This window comes from Capsicum annuum, chromosome 5 (assembly GCF_002878395.1).
Source record: "Capsicum annuum cultivar UCD-10X-F1 chromosome 5, UCD10Xv1.1, whole genome shotgun sequence".
In the NCBI taxonomy this organism is placed as follows: Eukaryota; Viridiplantae; Streptophyta; class Magnoliopsida; order Solanales; family Solanaceae; genus Capsicum; species Capsicum annuum.
In genome coordinates, this window is record NC_061115.1 from 26,047,350 (window position 1) to 26,069,576 (window position 22,227).

At 34.5% G+C, this 22,227-nt stretch overlaps 3 protein-coding genes across 4 annotated transcripts; 2 read left to right on the forward strand and 1 right to left on the reverse strand.

Moving 5' to 3' along the window:
- The first annotated feature begins 1,969 nt into the window (after positions 1–1,969).
- LOC107870471 (IAA-alanine resistance protein 1) lies at positions 1,970–10,439 on the forward strand. Its single transcript, XM_016717004.2, has 11 exons — positions 1,970–2,819; positions 5,293–5,376; positions 5,492–5,541; positions 5,744–5,795; positions 6,775–6,876; positions 7,498–7,748; positions 9,128–9,274; positions 9,382–9,489; positions 9,759–9,860; positions 9,944–9,988; positions 10,059–10,439. Exons 1-11 carry the CDS (start codon positions 2,525–2,527, stop codon positions 10,212–10,214), a joined length of 1,392 nt encoding a protein of 463 aa, XP_016572490.1. The 5' UTR covers positions 1,970–2,524; the 3' UTR covers positions 10,215–10,439.
- A 4,645-nt stretch (positions 10,440–15,084) lies between these two features.
- On the forward strand, positions 15,085–16,695 carry LOC107872359. 2 transcript variants are annotated; one of them, XM_016719099.2, is made up of 3 exons: positions 15,085–15,197; positions 16,025–16,195; positions 16,296–16,695. In XM_016719099.2, the coding sequence occupies exons 2-3, from the start codon at positions 16,110–16,112 to the stop codon at positions 16,519–16,521; spliced, it is 312 nt and encodes a 103-aa protein (XP_016574585.1). In that variant the 5' UTR covers positions 15,085–15,197; positions 16,025–16,109; the 3' UTR covers positions 16,522–16,695. The 2 variants fall into 2 exon arrangements, 1 of the variants encoding a protein (XP_016574585.1); XR_001674794.2 differs by having other exon boundaries at positions 15,108–15,197; positions 16,025–16,205.
- A 3,408-nt stretch (positions 16,696–20,103) lies between these two features.
- Positions 20,104–20,586, reverse strand: LOC107871681. The gene has a single exon (XM_016718588.1). The coding sequence runs from the start codon at positions 20,584–20,586 to the stop codon at positions 20,104–20,106; it is 483 nt and encodes a 160-aa protein (XP_016574074.1).
- Between the last annotated feature and the right edge of the window lie 1,641 nt (positions 20,587–22,227).

The window sequence follows — 22,227 nt, forward strand, 5'->3', positions numbered from 1 at the left end:
ATGTCAAAAGCCCTCAACCACATCAAAACCCATTTTCAAATCTACAAAACTAACTATGTGCATTCATGCATTTAACAAAAATAAGTTAAAGGTAGAGTCACATGTCTGAAATACCCAAGATTATGGAGACAATTCAACTCTTGAAGCTCTACTTGACCTACTTCTTGGAAACCCTAAGTATGGATGCTTGAGAGACTTGAGAGAGAAGAAAGAATGTTTGGAGTGTGTTATTGATGAAAATAGGGTCCCAAGTATGTTTATAGGTCGTAGGTTATTGTTGGGATAAGAGGAAAATGCCTAAAATACCCCTATTAAAAAGCTGGAAAATATCTCACCCAGTCGCTACAAGTCTCATAACGACTCATCACAACTCATTACGACTCGTTTCCACGAGTTGTTGTCAAGACAATGTCACCAGGGACACATACTATTGACCTTACGACTCGTATACAATGACTCATAATGAGACTTTATGACTCGTAGGGTCCAGTCATAGTCAACACAGAAATTATTTAGGTACACATTGGACATCCTACGATTTGGACATAACGACTTGTCATGAGTCTTTATAACTCATGACCTCAAGTCATAATCAGGACAACAACTTATGCCCCATTCACTGGACGCCTTACGACTAGGATCATATGGCCCATCAAGACACCCTACGACTCGTATGGTAAGTCGTAGTCAGGACAGTGATGATAAAATTTTAGAAATTTTCAGAGATCAACACCTGGGATGTTTTATTTACAGCTCGCCTCATACCTAGTAAAATGTCTCGCTTCACACCTCAAGCCTCTACCTTTAAAAATACTGCTCACAATTGGCAACTAAACACTTTAATGTTTTTTAAAAATGTATATTTAGACACCTCAAACTAATTTCACTTGTCAGTTGAACGCTACAGCTTACAAAATGATCAATTAGAGTATTTGATTGTCAATTAAGGCTGCATTAATGTGTTATCTATTTATTGTCATTAATAACTCTGCACAACTAATTGGTACATAACTAATTATTGCGTTAGTAATACTTACATAATTAATTCTTGTATTACTACTACAACAACAATCGACCTAATGTAGTTCCATATGTGAGGTCAGAGGAGGGTCTTGTATATGCAACCTCACCTTTATCTTGTGAAGGTAGAAATGTTATTTGTGATAGACCTTAGACTCAAGTAAAATATATCATAAACAATATAAAAGGTAATACAATAGTAAAAATGTCAATTAGAAAACAATTAAAAAAAGAACAGTAACAACAACAAAAAATTAAGGTAATCGATCGAATCAAAGGGTTAAAGCGAAGGAAACAAAATCGAATCAAATGGTTAAAGCAAATGAAACAATATGTAATAATAAATCAAGAATTAAGGTACTAAAAAGAGTAATAATAATTCTGAAAACAGAAACAACTCTCCCATTAACAACACCAATTAACAAACAACAACAACATACCTAGTATAGTCCCACAAAGTGGGGGAGGGTAGAGTGATATATGCAAACTTTATCTCAACTATCTAGCTACTAACATTCTATCATAATCGTCGGCATCCACATTCTCCTATCTAGAGTCATGTCCTCAAAAAACTACAGGTGTGTTATATCTTGTCTAATCGTCTCTCTCAAATACTTATTCGGTTTACCTCTACCTCTTCTTATACCTACTATAGTCAACCTCTCACACTTTCTCACTGTGACATTTGTACATCTCCTCTTTACATGTCAATCATCCGAGTCTCGTTTCCCTCAACTTGTCCATTGACTACTCTCATTTTGTTTTAAATATCTTTCTAAATATCTTATTCTCTCCTAATATACCTACTGATCCATTTTAGCATTCTCATTTTTATTATTTCATTTTCTGGACGTATACGTTCTTGACTAATCAAAACCCACCATGCACCAGACTTGATCTAACAATCACTTTATAACACTTACCTAACTATCCCTTAGATTTTTCTTGCTTGATAGAAAAAAAATGCACTCTCAACATGGCTTCCAATTCCAACTAAATTACTTTTCACTCTAACCACCACATGCTTAGACTAACTTCCATTCATCTACCCACAAACTCTAATGATTATTGATTTTGACTCATGTCACCCACTATATCTTTCATCATACAAAAATCCAAAAAAAACATACGAGTACACTATGAACACTCGCTATATTATCCTTTAAAATTCAGTACTAACTTTCTGCAAAATTCTCATCAAACTCCATACTCTTACACACTTCCCCACTCCCACCCCCACCCCAACGCCCACCCCACACCATGGATGTAGTAACTTTTGGCATCATAATAGGAATAATAATACTATTCTTCTGTGCTGTTTGTGTAATCACCATAGAAGGCACTTGCAAGAACCGCAATTCTTGATTTCTAATACCCTTTTCCCAAATACACCCTTATCACTCCTCCCCCCCCTCCCCCCGCCACACCCCACACACACACACACACAAAACCCCACATAAATTTAGGGTTTTTCACTAATTTTGTTCTTGCCCAAATTGTCAACATGTCCAAAAAAATTGCTTCTTTCTGGAAAAAGATTTGTTTTTTCTTGATCATTATTAGTTTTTTGTGGGCAACTATTTCTGGCCAGTGTAGCCATGGCCATGTTCATGGTCATGAGGGGCATCATCATCATGGACATGGGATGAGTGAAGTGAAGGAGAGGAAGCTTTTAGAGGAATTGGCAGAAGAGGAGGATTTGAAACTGTACGGATTTGGGTCACATGGTGATATGGATGGCCACCACCACCACCATCATCATCATCATGGACATGGTGTCAAGGATCTTAGTGGTCTTGGTAAATTTTGTCCCTTTAAGCTGAATCTTGGAACCCCTTTTGAATTGTTATTGAGATTGAGATATATGGCCAAAAAATCGTGAGGTATTTCGCATTGTTAGTGCCTATTTATGGCATTTTGATTTGTGCTTGGACTTCAGCATATCCCAAATTATTAAGTTTTGAAATTTGGGTCCAAATGAATCTACCTCGGAGGTAGAGTTAAGGTTTGCATACACCTCTACCCTCCCCAGACTCCACTTTATGTTTGTTGTTGTTGTTGTTGTCGGTGCAAATGGAGTAAAATGAATAGTGAGGATTCATAGAGTTAACAAAAACAAGCTTAGAATCGAGGTAGTAGTTGTTAGACATGGAGTCAAGGATCTTACTGGTCTTGGTAAGTTTTTTCCTTTTAAGCCGAATCTTTGAACCCCTTTTGAATTGTTAGCCCAATGTAGTTGAAATTGAGATATATGCCGAAAAGATTGTTGGGTATTTGTATTAATTAGTCTATCTGAAACAGCCTCTCTACCTCTAACGTAAGGGTGAGGTTTGCGTAGAGTCTATCCTCCCCAGACACCACTTTGTGGGACTATAATTGGGTATGTTGTTGTTGTTTGTATTGAATCTTGGAACACCCTTTTGAATTGTTAGCTCAATGTAGTTGGGATTGAGATATAGACGAAAAAATAATGGGGTATTTGTATTAATTAGTATATCGGAAACAAACTCTCTACCTCTGAAGTAAGGGTAAGATTTGCGTACACTCTACCCTCTAGAACCCACTTTTGGGACTATACTGGGTATGTTGTTTTTGTTGTTTGTATTCATATTATTTAATGTTTATTTATGTCATTTCGATTTGTGCTTAGACTTTAGCATACCCTAAATGATTCACTTTTGGAATTTAAGGGTTCAAATGGAGTAAAATGAATAGTGAGGATTCATACAACTGACTCAACACGTTTAGGATTGAGGTAGTTGTTGGATTTTAGCATACATCAAACTATTAAATTTTGGAATCTAAGGCTCCAAATGGAGTAAATGAATGGTGAGGATTTATACAACTGACTTGACAAGTTTTGGATTGAGGTGGTTTTTGGATTTTAGCATACCCCAAGCTATTAAATTTTGGAATTTAAGGGTCCAAATGGAGTAAATGAATAGTGAGGATTCATACAACTGTCTCAACAAGTTTAGGATTGAGGTAGTTGTTGGATTTTTGCATACAACCAAGCTATTAAATTTTGGAATGTAAGGGTTCAAATGGAGTAAAACGAGTAGTACAACTAACTTGTTAAGCTTGGATTGGGGTTGTTGGATTTTAGCATACCCCAAACTATTAAATTTTGGAATTTAAGGGTCCAAATGGAGTGAGATGAATTGTGAGGATTCATAGAGCTGATCAGACAAGCTTAGGATTGAGGTAGTTGTTGTTGTTGTTTGATTTTAGCATGCAACAATTTCGTCCGGCCTCTTTAAAAATGTCAACGGGTGTGTGTCAGATATTCCAAACATAGTGCACTTTGTAGACTCCGAGACGGGTGCAGCAACAATTTTGGAGAGGCCGACCAACATAGGTAACATATTGTAGTATGTTGCAAAAGGATGTTATTTTCCCCAAACCAGAAGAGGTTGCCTGTACCACCTCGTATTGTCCTGTAAATGCTATTATCAGCCACAATATGAATTGGGAGAGGATGTGTCTGATATGGCAGGACAAGTGGGTGCGAGCATGTTTTAGCTATTATTTCAATTGCGAAGAAGAGGACAGTGGAAATGAATCACGTCTGGAATATAATGCTTGCTGTAAAGGTGATTCATGGTTTTGCCATAGGGCTGAACACTGTCATAGCTTATAAAACTGTTGATTTATGTAAATTTGATCATCACCATGAGATATGTCTTCAAAACAGTTTTGATTGAAAGGTGGATATCATGTGTCACATTAATTTGAAGTCAAGTCAGAATGAAAACTTCATTAACGTAATTTGGGATTCCTCGTTTTGTGCATACTGTTGGACTTGTGAGATTCATAGATAGCTATCGTTATCCAATGATCCAAATGTGCTTATTTTGCATCACGATGCAAGATAGTTTTTTTTAATTGCATGTTTGATTGGATAATAGGCATTTTGAGATATGTCACATCTCCTTGGTTGAACTTTTTTTCTGGTTATTCCCTTACTTGAAGTGTCACTGTTGACGTGATTCTTTTTTTCTTTTTTTCAGAGGGGTTATTGATAGTACTTTTGATCTCATACGAAAAACATGATATTCTGCTTTAAGCAAATCATTCAAAAGAAGGCTTGAACTTGCCCGACATGTGCAAAATTATAAAATTGCCCGTCATTGAGCTCTCAGTCTCCACAATTGATCCAATATATGTAACATTACTATTTAATGGCACATGACTGTGGGACCCATCTTTCTAGATCTCTGGAATGGATGTCTTTAAGTGTCACTGAGAGCTTTTCTCTGGTTTCATTGACAGGTCTATGGGTCAGTGCGATGGGTTGCTCACTATTGGTGAGCTTGGCTTCCCTTATCTGCCTGATTCTTTTGCCTTTAATATTTAGTAAGTAGCTCAAATTCTTAAAATTATGTTTGTGCCTTGTTCTTAAAGATTCCTTTTTTATCTTCACCCTGAAGTTTCTTTTCTGCTAATGGAATCAGAATTTTGTCTTCTGTAGTACAAGGGAAGCCGTCAAAAACAGTTGTAGATTCCTTGGCTTTATTTGGGGTGAGATTGATCTCTTATTATTAGAATTCCTGAAAATCTTCTGCGTTTGATCAAATTATTTCGTTTCTTTGTACTCAAGTTGAAAAAATGTGGAAGGTGAAATTGTGTTCAGACATAAAATTCAGCAAGAAAAAAGGTTTATGAAAGTTGAACATTTATGAGCGAAACCATTATTTTACTTGAGACTTCATGACTTATACAGGCAGGAGCCATGCTCGGGGATGCTTTCCTTCACCAATTGCCACATGCTTTTGGTATGATTCTTAATCTTAAATTGATGAAGAAGGAACATAACATATTGCTTTTTGGCTCACTTACCTTTAAATGCCATAAACTGTTAGCTCTACTCCATCATAATTTCGTCTTTCTTAGCTTAAAAACTGTTAAAATGACATAAGCGAGGTGTCTTTACATCAGGCCTGCTTCTTAGATGTCTAACCATGAAGCCGCCAGCCTACTAAAACTTACTAGCATACACCATCAAAGGCAGGTTTGTCTAACTTGCTTCCCCTGAGTGCCTGGGTAACTCCCTTTTTCACCTTTCACTACTCTCAATTCACTGGTCTAGTTCATGTTAGAGTCTGAATAACTTTGTTGCGCTCGTATTTGTGTCCCTTTGTTGTTCTGAGGCATGTTGCTTAGTGGGAATATTTTTCTCCTGAGCTAAGACTGTAAGTTGGCAGGAGCATCATTTTCTGGAAAAAGATAATTCTCTTTTTGTCCCAATTTGGTTGGCACTATTTCCTTTTTATCCGTCCTAATAAGATTGACGCTTTTGTATATTAAGAAACCTGTTATATCTTAAGTTCCTATTTTGCCGTTGACATGACTTGTTGAAGACCCCACTGAATACAAAAACAAATTATTTGGTAAAAGGCTGCCTTTGGTTTCTTATGAACATTTATCCAATCCGCCAAAAGGTCTTCTTTCTTTCTAAAACACATGACCTATCAAACTATCCCAAATTCCATATTTTATTCGATGTGCCAAAAGTCTTCTTTGTTTCGACATTGTCCAGTCAAAATATAGCAAACAAATTGGGATGGAGGCCGTAACAAAGTATTAAGTAGGTATGGGTATTCTTAAACATGCTGTTAGAATATAGCTATTCTCTCGAGGGAAGAAACATGATATATCATACATAAATGCTGCATCTCCCACCCCCAGATATTGTCGGCTTTTAAGTGTTTGTGGCATTGAATAATTTCATCAAAAAAAGGTTACTTATTTTAGGTGGTGGACACTCCCACTCACATGATGACCATCTTCACGATCACTCCGGTCATTCACATGCCCATTCATTGGAGGATCTTTCCATTGGATTGTCCGTATTGGGTAAGTTCTTGGACATGATTCTGCATTTAAATTTCATTGTTCATTTTTGTGAAATTTGTATGTTTAGTTTTGCATGAAACATATTGGGCATGTTTTGCTCCACAGTTAAAATATAGGAAATATCAGAATTTTTTGCATTAGAATATTCCGAAGGAAGAATGCTTATTTATGATTAAAAATATCATGTTCCACCTTATAATTTGCAAGATGTTCTCCAGCGTGAGCTTGATGATGCTGATGGCGAATGTAAAAGTATATGAGCATCCAACCTTAAACTTTTAAGGCAATGTGCAGAGAGTACAAGATCTTTATAAACCCCTTTTGGAAGACCTTACGTTACCTACTTGGACCAATATTTTAACTCAAAGTTCTCATCACTTTGCAGGGTGGTGTCTTTTATATTTTTTCAGGGGAGGGCTTGAATTCTTTTCACAACGTGGATTAACTTCCTTCTACTGTATTTTAATTCTTTGATTGACTCCTATTTTGTACTTCCTGACTTGTATTGAACTTAAAATCATATCTAAGTGCCCGAGATTTAATTCACTTCTGATAATGTCATCGACTGCACTGCTGCTGTTGCCTGACTGCTGAATGTTTCATGATACTTTGTCTTGGCAGCTGGAATTGTGCTCTTTCTTATTGTTGAGAAGCTTGTGAGGTATGTTGAGGATTTTTCTGAAGGATTCCATGGCCACCACCACCATCATCATCATATGCACTTCACAAAATTGAAGGATGCTGATGACCGTCTCCAGGAACTATCTAAGGAGAATGGTGGAAGTTTATCAGAAAAGGCAGCTGGAGTGAATGGGGTGTCTGCTGACTCTCCAAGTGGGGAAAAACCAAGTGGAGGAGCTACTCTCCGGAAGGTAGAATTAGTACATGCCCCACAATTTGTTGTTCCATACTTTACCAGGCTGAGATTCGGTGAAGTGTATTTCTTGTCAGGATGATCTACACTTCCGAACTTTCACTTAATACTAATTACTTAAGTCCAAAACAAATACGTGTAAAAAATACTCCCAAATACTCCCTCCGTTTTCAATTTGTCTATCTTATTTTCCTTTTTAATCCATTTAAAAAAGAATGTCTCTTTCCTTTTATGGCAACTCTTTAGTTCTAACTTTTCATACGGCATGTTTAAGATCACAAGATTAAAGGACATTTTGGTACATTCTACACATCTTTAGTTTAGACCACAAGATTTGAAAGTCTTCCCTACTTTCTTTAACTCCGTGCCAAGTCAAAACCGGACAAAAACTTGAACTGGAGGGAGTAATATTGTTCAAAATTTAGAGGGTCCTATGAACCTTTCCCCAACATAACGTGTTGTGAGGCTGCCCTGACCGAAGCACAAACTACTTTGTCAAGATTCTTAATGAAATTGTTGTCATATTTTTTTCTTTCCACTCTTCATACTTGGCTTGAACTAAATTCAATCTTGTGATACAATATAATACATTAAGAAGCAATTGTTAGTTGCGTACCTTAAATATTGTAAAATTTTTGCTGCTTAAATTGGTTGCATTGAACTGGGGTTTAATTATATGCATGAAAGTTCCGTAAAGTTACTTCTTTGCATATGAAAATTTTCTAAACACTAATCCTACTTTTGTAATTAACTACTTAATATAAGATATGGGTTGACTTTGCACTTGTTTTGATATAGTGTCAGATTGAGAAAAACTAGTAGTACCCTGTTTGGCCAAGCTTCTAAAATTTGCTTATTTGGATAAGTACTTTTTGTCGTAAGTCTTTTTCAAAAAAGTACTTTTGGAGAGTAGCAGTTTATGTTGAATAATCTATTTAAAAAGCACTTTTGCCAAAGTTGTAGCAGTACTTTGTGCTTAGCGAACGTTCCAAAAGTGCTTCTGCAGAAAATCTATTATTTTAGCTTTCGAAAACAGGTTCTGCCACTAGGCAAAAGCACTTATTTTTTTTGCGTAAAAGCTTGTCCAAACACCTCAACTTTCTAAAATCAGCACTTTTTGAATTTTTTTTTTTTTTTTTTTAAAAGAAGACGCACTCTTGGCTTCCTAGAAGCTTTGGCCAAACAGGCTATAGGTGTAATGAATCTCTCATCCATTTTATCAATTCTGCAGTGTCTTTTCCCATGTTGAAAATCTCTTTGAATGGTATGTCTTTGCAGTCAGTGGAAAGATTTAAAAGAGATATGCAGTCATTGAATATTATTTGTTTGCAGATATATATTTGTTATTTCTATTGTCTCATATGCTAGCTATGGCAGAGGAACACGGGCTCCAGTGCTGCTGAAGACAATACTGCTTTAGATGCTGCAAATGGCTCAACCAATTCTACCTCATTTGGAGAGGAACAAGCTAAGCCACAGTCAAGCCTTGTCTTTGGTTATCTCAACCTCTTCTCAGATGGTGTTGTATGTGCTTACATAATTCATCTGTATTTATGATTTCTCACAAATAATTAGACATATCTGGCTGGTGAACATTGAGATTGAGAGAATTTATGTTTGTTATGCGACAGCACAATTTTACTGATGGGATGGCTTTGGGAAGTGCCTTCCACCTTTATGGATCAGTTGGTGGGTGGTCAAGAACTGTGTTCCTTCTTGCACATGAGCTCCCTCAAGAGGTCTTGTATATTTCTTTCTAGTATTTCTACATTACCATGTCAATACCGGTTGCATGTTTTCAATTGATTTTCCATACAAGTGCCTGCACGTTACCCCCAACCATGAATAGCTTTCTACATTATTACAACTTCCCGACGTTTTAGCTCATATCTCACATTTGTCACATCTTTTGACTTAACATTCTTTTTCCCTCTTGAATCCGTGACTTTATGTTCATTATCATGTGAATGTAATGATCCCTAAACCTTATGATGTGTTTGCTATGCAGATAGGTGATTTTGGAATCTTGGTAAGGTCTGGGTTCAGCGTCTCCAAAGCCCTCTTCTTTAACTTCTTGTCTGCACTTGTGGCACTAGCTGGAACTGCATTGGTCAGTATTAATCTGTTGGCATGCGTTAAGATTCTGCTATTCTTATCGCGTTTAATTGAACCATGTTGTGTTATGCTATGTAGGCATTGACGTTGGGACAAGATTCTGGTCATTCGTCATTGATTGAGGTGAGATTCTGGTCTTCTTTTGTTAAGTTCATAGAAGAGTGGCTTTCTTATTTCGAATATAATCTGGCAGGGATTTACTGCTGGTGGCTTCATCTACATTTCGGTTGCTGGAGTGTTGGCTGAAATGAATAATAGTGGCAAGACGACATTGGTGAATACTGTAATCCAACTTATCTCTCTGGTATCAGGGATGGCTGTTGCTCTTTGCATCTCCCTTGTTGAATGACGATATACAATACTTCTTGCATTCGTATAGAGGAGAGACGGTTGGCATCTTCCCTGATTGGTATGAGAAGAGTCCTACGGGTTTACCTGTTAGGACACATCCAGCCAAACAATACACATTACTTGTATCATGAATTCATCTCTTTCATTTATTTTCTTCTCTTTTTGAACGTCATTGGCTGTATCAATTTGCAAAAGAGGATAATATATGATGTCCCAATGTAAACTTCAGCTAGTAGATGCATAGCAAACTTAGAGCCTGTTTGGATAGGATTAAAATTTGGTCAAATCAGTTTTTAATCTCTTTTAAGCTTTTTAAGGTGTTTGGTAAAATTAAAAAGTACTTAAAAAAAGCTAAAAATTGACTAAAAGAATCAAAAAGTGAGAAGCTGGGTCCCTCAAGTTTTTTGCTTTTTAGATTAAAATTCTTTTAGGTTTGATCAAGATATTTATCTTTTTATCCCTTATATTTTCCTTCAATTTCAACAATATTCTAAACTTATAGCTCTTAAATATATGTTAGTTTTTTTTTTTATTTTTCTCTTTGCCGCTTTGCTATCTCTTTCCTCCAATTTTATTTTCATCTTTCTTTTTTGTTTTCATTGAATCTATTATTACATCGGAGATTTGCTCAAAAATTGTATTTTAAAATTAAAAATTATAAATAATTCACCTTATTTATGGTGCTAACAACTTTAAGAACATTTATGTTATTTTAACAATAAAAAAGTAGTTAACATTACTTGTTTATCAAATACATAATTTTTTTTTAGTTTCAGCATTTCTATTTAAACAATTATTTGTTTAATTTATAAGTACTTATTTAAGTTTTTAATCATTTGAGCTAAAAGTTATTTTTTTAATCCTATTCAAATGGGCTCTTAAAGTTATTAAGACTAGTGTCGGACATCTTGAATATTTATATAATCCACAGATAGGGACAAAGGTGCTCTCCTTTGTCTCGATTTATGTGAACATAACGACCATTTCTTTTAAAAAAAAGTAGGACATAATTTGGTTTGCACTTTTCACATTATAAGAAGTATGTTATATTTAGATTGTTTCTAGAAGTACGTTAATTTTGTCTCTCCAGCAACGTCATTTTTCACCTTGAATTGGTCAAGATCTAGAAAATTTCTTATATTTTGTGGAGGATTAGTTGGGAGTAACAATACGAAACAATTATATTTCTAGGAGATTTGCGGTTCTTTGCAAGCAAAGGTATGAGTGTTACACATTTAAAACAATTGAAAGTTAAATGTGTTAATTAAATAATATAAGGATTAAGATCAAAATTTATCATTAAGTCGGGATCAGAAGTACCCTTAACCCAAAAAAGATTATATGTAACTAATGAAGGTGAAGTGATATTTTTAATTTGAAAAAATGGGAGTACGTCAAAAAAAAAAAAAATTGAGCAAACATGCTCTATTGAAAGACAGGTATACGTGAGCCACCTTTTTCGTTTTTTTGTGTTGTTGTTAGGAAAAATATATCAGCTCTAAAATCATAAAATTGAGGGATATATAAGGTCTTTTTCCTTTATAAAATCAAGTATAATGTGAATTGATAGTGACTCAAATCTACATAATAGAATGCTATTTATAACTTTTATATTCATTTATGCCATTTGATTTTAAGGTAAATTACATAATTTTTCAAATATTCTTACCATTAATATACATTTTCCCACATCTTTAAAATAATTTTATATATATATATATATATATATCTATTTACAATTTAAATATTTTCTTTCCTTAAAACTTGATACATAACACATTCTATCTATACCATCTTCACTCAGCTAAACTCGCTCCTTTTAACATTTTCAAATATTTTTTTCTTATTAGCTTCAATTTTCATCACTGTTCATCCACTATCATACCATTTTCTTTCTCTTTTTTTCGTTCTCTAAACAACTTCGTTAATATATTGATTCTTCAAAAATATTTTGTAGGGTTTTGAATTTCACCCTTTCTAGAATTTTTACGGAAGATCTGTGGCTGCTAAGTTTTCAATGAGAGCAACGGAGGTGGTGATGGTGGTGCCAATGCTAGAGACGATTTTAAATACTATTTTTTCATCTACAATTCAATTTTTATCAATCAATGTTGATATTTTAGTTTTCAAATTTTATAGTTCTTCCATCTATAAGATTCGACCGACAAGAATGGTTCAAGCAGTGGTTTTCCTAGCAGAGATCCAGTGATGTTTCACATGGGTAATTTTGTTCACCTACAATGTCATGTATCTAGAATATAGTTTTTTTTGGTTAATGATACATATAAATATACACGCGTACCATGTATTATAGTCTACTAATTTATATTGAATATGAAGCTTAGTGCTTGTTCATGATACATACTAATGTAATACTGTGAAAATGTATCATAGTTCAAAAAATGTAATTTTTGGTTCATGATACATATGAATGTACCTGTGCGCCAATGTATCATAGTCTCTTAATTCTTATGAATTATGAACTTAGTGCTTGTTCATGATACATACGAATGTATTTGTGTACACATATATCATAGTCAAAAGAATGTAATTTTTGCTTCTTGATACAGATGAATGCATCTATACGTCAATTATCATAAACTACTAATTCATATAGGATATGAAACTTAATGTTTGTTTATGATACATACGAATGTATTTGTGTGTACATGTATCATAGTTTAAAAATTTGTATGCATCTAAGAGGTTAGTATATATTTATGGTGCCTATGAATTTATTTGTATTCATCATGTATTAAAATCTATCAATATTTTAAGCATCTAGGAGGTTAGTATGTGTTCATGATACATATGAATGTATATGTACACAACTATATACACATGTATTTAAGTGTTTAGCTAGTTGGATACATCAAATTGCTAAAGTCAAACCTATCGACAGCCCCCTGAACTTGGCACGATCTTTCACTTTCGCACCTCAAGTGGACGTTGTTCACTTTTGACACCTCAGGTAGCCATAAAGTGTGTCATTTTGACACCTTTTGCTAAATCAGTAAAGAGAGTGTATTACATTCGCTTTTAAGCACATTTAAGGGGTATCTTTGTAATTTTTTAAGGGTATTTTCATAATTTTACACCTCTCCCACATTGTCTTCTCCACACCTATTTTTTAGCTTAACCTCCATTAATGGAGGTGAAATCAACACTCAAAATAAATTTCACTCCATTAACAAAATACTCACTCTATTAACTAATACACACCATAAACACCAAATATTACTCCTTCCATTAATCCACGGAACACACCCTTTAATCTCAATTCTCCACCATTACACCATAAACACAATAACAGCAACCCAATGACAATCAAGATTCATTACACATCATAGCAATAAATCAAGGCTCAATATAAGTAATTTCTCACTCTGTTAAATAAACAAAGATGCTATTCAAACTCTTTTTTTCCATCCCCGTCTCCATCAATTAGTTTTCCAGTATTTTTTTTCTTAACACAATTAATTTTTACTTCATTAATTCTTGAAGGTGTAGCTCACAATATCATGTTTTTGCTCTCTCTTGCTTCATTATTATGTAATTGGAGACTTGCATTTTTTTTTTTTCAGTTCTATATTTTTTTTCTTGCTCCTTCCACTTCCAGCGTCACTCCTTCCCATGTCTCTCAAATCATTCTTCAACTTCACTGTATCTGAAATTCTCATGTCTCTCCTTTCCATGTATCTAAAATTCCAGTTTCAAGCAACTTCCATTCGTATTTATATTTTCTTTCGTTAATTTATTTTCTAATTGAACACTAACCTCATCCTTTCGTATTTTTCATCATGTATTTGAAATTCGTGAAGCTATTAATGTAGATCTATTGTTGTTAGAGAATGAGGAGATATGTTTATCATTATTGAAAAGTTCAATCTCCATTGATGGAGGTTTAAGCTAAAAGAAAGTTGGGTGGAGAAGACAATGTGGGGGAGCTTTTTTGTAATTATTTAGGGAATAAAACACGTGTCATTAATTCACTGGATGTAATTGTCATGTATTTTGGCCTTTCTTTTTTTAAAAAAATAATAATTTTGTGTATATATAATGATGTGGCAATGTAAAATTAGATGACACAAATTAATTGATCAGGTAATCCATGTTGGCCGCGAGTGTGATCCACGCACCAGAGCTGATGTCGAAAGATGTCAAAGTGACACACTTTATGACTACTTGAGGTGCTAAAAGTGAACAATGTCCACTTGAGGTGCATAAGTAAAAGTTCGTGCCAAGTTTAGGGGGTCACCGATGGGTTTGGCCAATTACTAATAGATACATCAAATTTATGAATTTATCATTTTAAAGATTAATAAAATGAAATTAATCAAATTACATAACCAAGATATACTACCTTCGTCCCATGTTAATTACTCATTTTTCTTTTTACGCGCATGTTAAGAAATCATAAATAAGAAGATAATTTTACTAATTCATCCCTTAAAAAACTTCTTGAAAACTTTACAGATAAATGTGAACACTTTAAAAAAAATTAATTACAAAGTGTAATATGCGAAAAATTTAATTAATGTTTTCTTGATTTAGTAAAATGACCAATTAATATGAAAAAGAGGAAATACATATTTTTCGTCTTATATTAATGATGAAATTAATGAATTTATTATTTTTAAAAATAATAAAATAAAATTAATCAAATAAAAACATATTCCTTGATTTTCGCTTTATATTAAGAGATTTTATTAATTTAATTTTTCAGATTAATTACTAATGTATCAAAAAGTTGATACATGTGTAAAATTGTGAGAAAAGAAGTAATTAATTCCTATACATATTGAATTTGTGTAAGTTATCTTTAAAATAATAAAATAAATTTAAGAATTATTTAGGGTTTTTAACTTGTGGCTTTGTTTACGACTCTTATTTTAGCTTATTTTAAGGGCAACCCTTTTTGACCACCTACTTTAGTTCTCTTGAAGCTAAAGCAGCCGCACAAAAGTTTCTCTGTGTTCAGGTTCCTTCTTTTCTCCCTCTATTTCCCTTATTATATTAGCTTTGTGCTTTTCTTTTAACACTTTTTAATGTATTGTATCTTCTCTGCTCAATACTAATTAAAATACTATGTATCACTTAGTTTTCTTTGATTTCTGTTATTATTTACTGTATTTTATACTTAGATTATCGCACTATTTTATTGTCGTTATTGTAGTTTTAGATACTTTGTCATGCTTTTTATAGTAATGTTGCCATGATTTCTTCACATCCGTTATTCCTTTCATAATCTGTTTTGATATGCTTTTTCCTGAGCCGGGCGTCCATCTATAGGAAGTTGCATTGTATATTTAATTCTTTTGGTGATCAGTGAGTTGTGGTGATCGTGCACTTATGGGTAAATTGGTGCGTTTAAGAGCATACTTATTGTGTTTGACCTACTTTTTTTTTAGTACGTTTAAAAATTAGTGATTCTTTTTGTCTTTAGCAATTCTTTAATTCCAGCTTTTCCGCATGTAATGTTTAAAATCACAAGATTAGAGAAGATTATGATATATTTGACCTAACTTTAATTCAAGAGTACAACATTTAAAAATCTTTTTTGTTTTTTAAAATTTTTGCCAAGTCAAAATAAGTCAATCAATTTGAAATGGAGGGAGTAGTAAAAAGGAACTGTCATATAAGGAATGAAAACAGGGACGGAGTTAGGTAGTGTCGAGATGTTCATCCGAACCCCATTCGCTGATGAAAAATTATATTGTTTTATATATGATTAAACTTATTTTTTTGATATATATTCATGGTAGGCGCTGACCCTCGTTTGACTTCTTCGTGTGTTTACTTCTTCAGATTTCAGATTTTGGAACTCCTTAGTGAAAATTGTGGCTTCGCCACTGACGTAGCGTATGATGATAACATCAAGAAAGGATGTAATATGGAGTGCACTGGGACGTCATTGGTTACCTTGGCTGATGAAAATGCTTTACTACTTGTATCTATGACCTTGGCTTGGATATATATGTATTTATAAGTACATATTTACTTTGTAAAGTGACGAACAGTTTTGCATTCCCATGAATTTTGCATATTCTAATATTATATCCCGTGTGCTTCGTTGTAGATTTGTTTGTATGGATCCAAAGTCATCTGATGCTGAAGTTGTAGCCACTGATACAGGGGCAGATAAACTCTTGTCCACCAAGACTGAGGAGGAGATTATGAGAGACATTTTTGAAAGTATTGAAAATGCTCAACGTATCGCGATTGCTTCTATAAATGCTCTTGAGAATTCTGTAAAAGAGGTTGATGAGGATATGAAACGTCTGAGAGCTTTTTGTGATCTATAGTGAAATGTTACTTAAACATAAGGGAGTTTTGGGTAATGTTAGTATAGTGAAGGTAAAAAAGAAGTAATGTTAGAAGGAGATTACCTAGTAACAATTGCTTAGTTTGTTAGGATTATTGACATTCTATTTTTGGAATGAATCTGAAAGTACTTAAAAAGAATTCCTATTTTGCAATTTGTTTGATTTGCTTTCATATATTTGTTATTAACTCCTTGTTTGTATTATTGTTGTTACCGGTTATGTTAGTTTTAAATAGACAAATCGCACATAACACTATGCAAACGATGTCTAGATTGCTACAAAAAAGAAGCAGGAGAATGAAAGAAGATCACTGAGTGAGAGAAACTTGTGTAGATAGAGATATTCATTCTTTTTAAAAAGAAGTTACATAAAGTGTTCTTAAAAAAAACTGAAATAGATAATGACCCTACTTTAAAGTCATGGTGCTAACCATCCTAACTATCTCCTAATAACTTAAAAAAGAAATATAGGAAATAAAATAAATAAATACTGCAGTCCTAAAACAACTAATAATACTCCTCCTTGCATTAGGAGCTGCAAATTTCAAGTTGCTGCCTTAGGAACTTAAACTTGCTGACAGGAAGGGATTTCATAAATGCATCTGCAAGCTAATCTTCGGATTTGCAATAAACAAGAATCACTTCTCCTTTTTTCTGCACATCCCTCAAGAAAAAAAGCTTAATATTGAAGTGCTTAGTCTTCTTGTGAAACACTGAATTATGCGAAATAGCTATTGCAGCTTGATTATCAACATGAATCTCAATATTAACCTTTTGTTCCATATGCAAATCAGAAAATTATTTTCTCAGCCATAAGGTTTGATTTACTGCTACTGTTGCTGCAATGAATTCAGCCTCTGCCGTGGACTGTGCCACAGTTTCCTGCTTCTTGGAACACCAAGAGAAAATCCCTAATCTCAGACTGAAGCAATATCCTTATGTACTTTTCATGTCATCAGTGGATCCGGCCAAATCACTATCTGAGAATCCATACAACTTGAAATTCTCACTCTTTTTGAATTTAACCCCATACTCGACAGTACCTTTGATGTATCTTATAATTTTTTTTGCTGCTTGCAAATGCATTTTAGTAGCACAATGCATAAACCTAGACAAAAGACTTACATCAAATAGAATATCGGGTCGTGTAGCAGTGAGATACATCAAGCATCCAATCAAGCTTCTAAAGTTTCCTTCATCAACTCTATCAGTTCCATCCTCTTTGCTCAACTACTCCTTTGGATTCATCGGTGTGCTTGTTGCCTTGCAATTTTCCATATGGAATTTCTTCAGTATCTCCCTAGCATACTTCTTTTGGCAGATAAAGATTTCATCGTAACCTTGCTTGATTTCTATCCCCAAAAAGTATGTCATTAGTCCTAGGTCTGTCATCTCAAAGACTTGCATCATTTCTTCTTAAAATCTTCAACCAGTCGCACATTGTTTCCTGTCACCAAGAGATCATCAACATAAAGGGAAATAATGAGCAGATCAGTTCCCTTATGTTTGACATAAAGAGTAACTTCAGAAAAACTTCGAACAAACCCCAAACTCAACAAGTGATCATCAATCCTGCTATACCAAGCTCTTGGGGCTTGTTTTAAGCCATAAAGAGTCTTTCTAAGCAGACAGACTTTTTCTTCTTTTCCTTGCTCAATGAAACCCTCGGGCTGCTCTACATAGATTTCTTCCTGCAATACAGCATTTAGAAAAGCAGATTTGACATCTAGTTGGAACACTTTCCAACCCTTTTATGCTGCTATTGCTAGCAATATTTTGATGGTATTTAGTCGGGCTACTGGAGCAAAGGTATCCGAGTAATCAACACCGAATAATTGGGCATATCCCTTGATGAGAAGCCTAGCCTTGTATTTATTGATAGAACCGTCAGAATTAAGCTTGGTTCTAAATACCCATTTTACTCCAATGACCTTTCTAATTTTCGGTCTGTCAACTAACTCCCTTATGTTGTTTTTCTTGATCATTAGCATCTCCTGCTCTATAGTGTTTCTCTATTTTTCATCTTGAAGTGCTTCTTTGTGCACTGCAGGCTCACAAACTGCCACATTACTTTATTGGTAGATGTCAGAAAGTAATCTTGTACCTCTAATTGGAGGATCATCTATTAACTCATTTTTTCATTGATCAAATGTCTGCTCCTCCGAAGCTTTGACTGAAAGTTGATCCTAATCCCATTTTTCTTCCTCATTGAAGTGCACATCCCGACTAATAATCATTTTCCCTGTTTGAGGATCATAAACTTTGTAGGCTTTGGAGGATGAGCTATAACCCACAAAAATTCTCGGGACGGCTCTTTTATCAAGTTTGTCTCTTTTACCCTGCGGCATATGAAAGAAACAAACACAACCAAATACTTTAATAAAGCTTAGAGATGGTTTGAATTCATTCCAAGCCTCAAATGGAGTTTTACTCTCCAACGCTTTAGTAGGAAGCCAATTTTGGAGAAATACTGTTGTATTAGCTGCCTCGGCCCAAAAATTTTTTGGCAACTCTTTTTTATGCAATGTGCACCATGTCATCTCCATTATATACCTGTTCCTCCTTTCACTAACTCCATTTTGTTACAAAGTGTATGGAGTAGTAAGCTGATGAGAAATACCCTCTTCCTCATAGAATTTGTTAAATTCTTCAGAAGTGTACTCTTTTCCATTATCAGAACGCAGGGATTGGATTCTGCAACCACTTTGATTTTTCACTATCTTCTTGAACTTCCAAAATATTCCAGCCACCTCTGATTTGTATTTCATGAAAAAAGTCCAGCAGAATCTTGTATAATCATCAATAAATATAACATAGTAAAAACTATCATTAAAGGACGGTGTTCTTTGAGGTCTTGCAACATCTGTGTGAATCAATTGCAACCTTTAAGAAGCGTGCTATAATGCTTTAGGAAATGATTTTCTATTCTGCTTACCAAATTGACAAGCTTGACAACTTGGTAAGTGATCGACAAGAGTTGGTAGTCCTCTTGTCATATCCTCCTTCTTCAGTAACAATAATGCTTGTAGATGACAGTGACCAAGTCTCTTGTGCCAAATTTTCGTTACATCTACCTTCATGGAATAAGCAAGTTGCTCCTTCTCTGTTGGACTAAAGGAAGAACTCCTTCCTCTCATCTTCACCCTGAAAATTTCATTTTCAGCAGTGTCACTGATTTGGCAGTGATCATTTTCAAAGAAAAGTCTAAATCCTTTTTCCATCAGATGTCCTACACTTAGCAAGTTTTGATCAATCTCAGGAACATAAAGAACTTCAACAATTTTCTTTATGCCCGTATCAGTCTTGATAGCTATGGTTCTAATTCCTTTAACATGAAGATGGTCCCCATTTTCTATCCTAACCTTGAAAATTTTAGTGGGCTTCAACTCCTTGAATAGGCTCTTGTCATGAGTCATGTGATTAGTGCACTCACTATCAATTAACCAAGAATCTGTTGAGATCTTACTTGAGAAACATGTTGCAACAAAAAGAAGATCCTCCTCTTCTTAATCAACAACTTAAGCATTTTCTTCCTGCTGCGGGGCTTTACCTTTGCAAATCACTACCTCATGTCCAAGTTGATTGCATTTCTTACATTTAGCATCAGGTCTCCTCCAACACTTGAATGGTGGATGGCCTTTTCTTCCACAGTGATGGTAAGGGGGAAGTTTTTTTTCGCACTTCCCCCCTTACCTTTATTGTTGGTTGATGTTTCTCCTTCACTCAACGCTTGATTCTTTTTCTTCTTCGAAAATTTGTCAACCTGGTGCTTACTGACAAGAGCCTCTTCTATTGTAACATCATGTCTCATGAGTCTTCTTTGCTCTTGAGCTTTCAGGGAATTGAGCAACTCCGTCAAACTAATTTTTGACAAATCCTTAGTATTTTCTAAGGTCGTAATTGTTGCTTCATACCTTTTAGGAACTGTTACCAGAATCTTCTCAACAATTCTTGAGTCGGCAAGTATAGAGCCAAGTAGCCTCACTTTATTTGCAATGTTAAGAAGTCTATCTGAATACTCCTTCACTGTTTCAGAATCCTTCATTTTTGCCAATTCAAATTCCCTAATTAAGTTTAAAACTTGCATACCTTTTATTCTCTCATCTCCAGCATACTCTTCCTTAAGATAATCCCATACTTCTTTAGCAGTTTTCAGCGATATTATTCATGTGAAAACTGTTGACGCTACAACAACAAATAGATATGCCTTGGCCTTCGATTTCCTTGTCTTCTTTTCCTTGTGTACTTTAATCTGAGCCATGGTGGGATTATTCAGTAGGGTTGAAACATCGTAATCCTTTTCCACAGCTTCACATAGATCTAAACTATCCAAGTACTTCTCTATTTGTACTGCCCAGACCTGATAGTTATCTCCATCAAATACCGGCGGAGCGATTGATCAGAAACTGGTTTCTGCATCCATAACTTCTCCAACTTAATCACAGATCCCTTAAGATGAAAGCTTTGATACCAAATGTTAGTTTTAAATAGACAAATCACACATAACACTATGCAAACAATGTCTAGATTACTACAGAAAAGAAGCAGGAGAATGAAAAAAGATCACTGAGTGAAAGAAACTTGTGCCGAGAGAGATATTCATTCTTTAAAAAAAAGTTACATAAAGTGTTCTTAAAAAAAACTAAAATAGATAATGGCCCTACTATAAAGTCATGGTGCTAACCATGCTAACTACCTCCTAATAACTTAAAAAAGAAATATAGGAAATAAAATAAATAAATACTGCAGTCCTAAAGCAACTAATAATAGGTTATATAGACAGGACATGGAGTAGTAACATCTTACCGATGACATAAACTTAGATAGGAAGATGTGAAGGAAACAAATCAGGATAGAAGGTTAGTAGAAAGGAGTGCGTCCATGCTAGTAGCACTCTTGTTGTCCGTACTAGTAGTCGCAGTACTACATCTATAGTTTTTTGTTCTTGGTGTTTTGGTGATACTTGTTGCCTCGGGTAGATCGATTGTAGTATTATTTTGTGGTAATCTTGTTTCCTGTTACTATGTGTTATTTATTACTACCTATTGTTTCTTGTTCTTCTATTATGCCTCTTTTCTAGACTATTCTTTTGTTGAGTAGGGGAGGTAGAGGTACGGATAGTGTATGATCTACCCTGTGCAGACTCCACTCTGTAGAAATACATTAGATATATTGTTGTTGGTTGTATACTGTATTGTTATACAATGTATTTGTTTAGTTTGATATCTAGATTTTAATGTATTGTGTTATTTTTTACCGGTTGTATAGACAATGCATGACAATTGACACAGTTACAACTTACCAATGACATGACCCTAGAGAAGAAGGTCCGTACGCGAATTAGGGGTAAGAGTTAGTAGGAAGGAGTACATCCACACTAATCGCTCTTTTGTTGTTCGTGCTAGTAGTCATAGTGCTACAGTTGTAATTTTTTTTTCTTGGTGTTTTGGTGATTGTTATTTCTAGTAGATTGGTTGTAGTATTATTGTGTGGTAATATGTTTCCTGTTACTATATGTTGTTTTGTTACTACTATTATTTCTTGTTCTTCTATTACATTTTTTTCTAGATTATTTTTGTCTTGATTGGGGGTCTATCGGAAATAATTTCTCTACCTCATATCTTAGGTAGATGTACTGACTGTATACACTCTACCCTCTCCAGACTAGGGGTGTGCAAAAATCGAA

Excerpts from the sequence above, each read along its gene's own strand:
- LOC107871681 (XM_016718588.1), bottom strand. The coding sequence starts at position 20,586 with ATGAAGGATTCTGAAACAGTGAAGGAGTATTCAGATAGACTTCTTAAC.
- LOC107870471 (XM_016717004.2), top strand. The coding sequence starts at position 2,525 with ATGTCCAAAAAAATTGCTTCTTTCTGGAAAAAGATTTGTTTTTTCTTG. Across the intron at positions 2,820-5,292 it reads CAAGGATCTTAGTGGTCTTG|GTCTATGGGTCAGTGCGATG; the intron begins GTAAATTTTGTC and ends TTTCATTGACAG. Across the intron at positions 7,749-9,127 it reads GAGGAGCTACTCTCCGGAAG|AGGAACACGGGCTCCAGTGC; the intron begins GTAGAATTAGTA and ends TAGCTATGGCAG.
- LOC107872359 (XM_016719099.2), top strand. The coding sequence starts at position 16,110 with ATGGAGTGCACTGGGACGTCATTGGTTACCTTGGCTGATGAAAATGCT. Across the intron at positions 16,196-16,295 it reads ACCTTGGCTTGGATATATAT|ATTTGTTTGTATGGATCCAA; the intron begins GTATTTATAAGT and ends GCTTCGTTGTAG.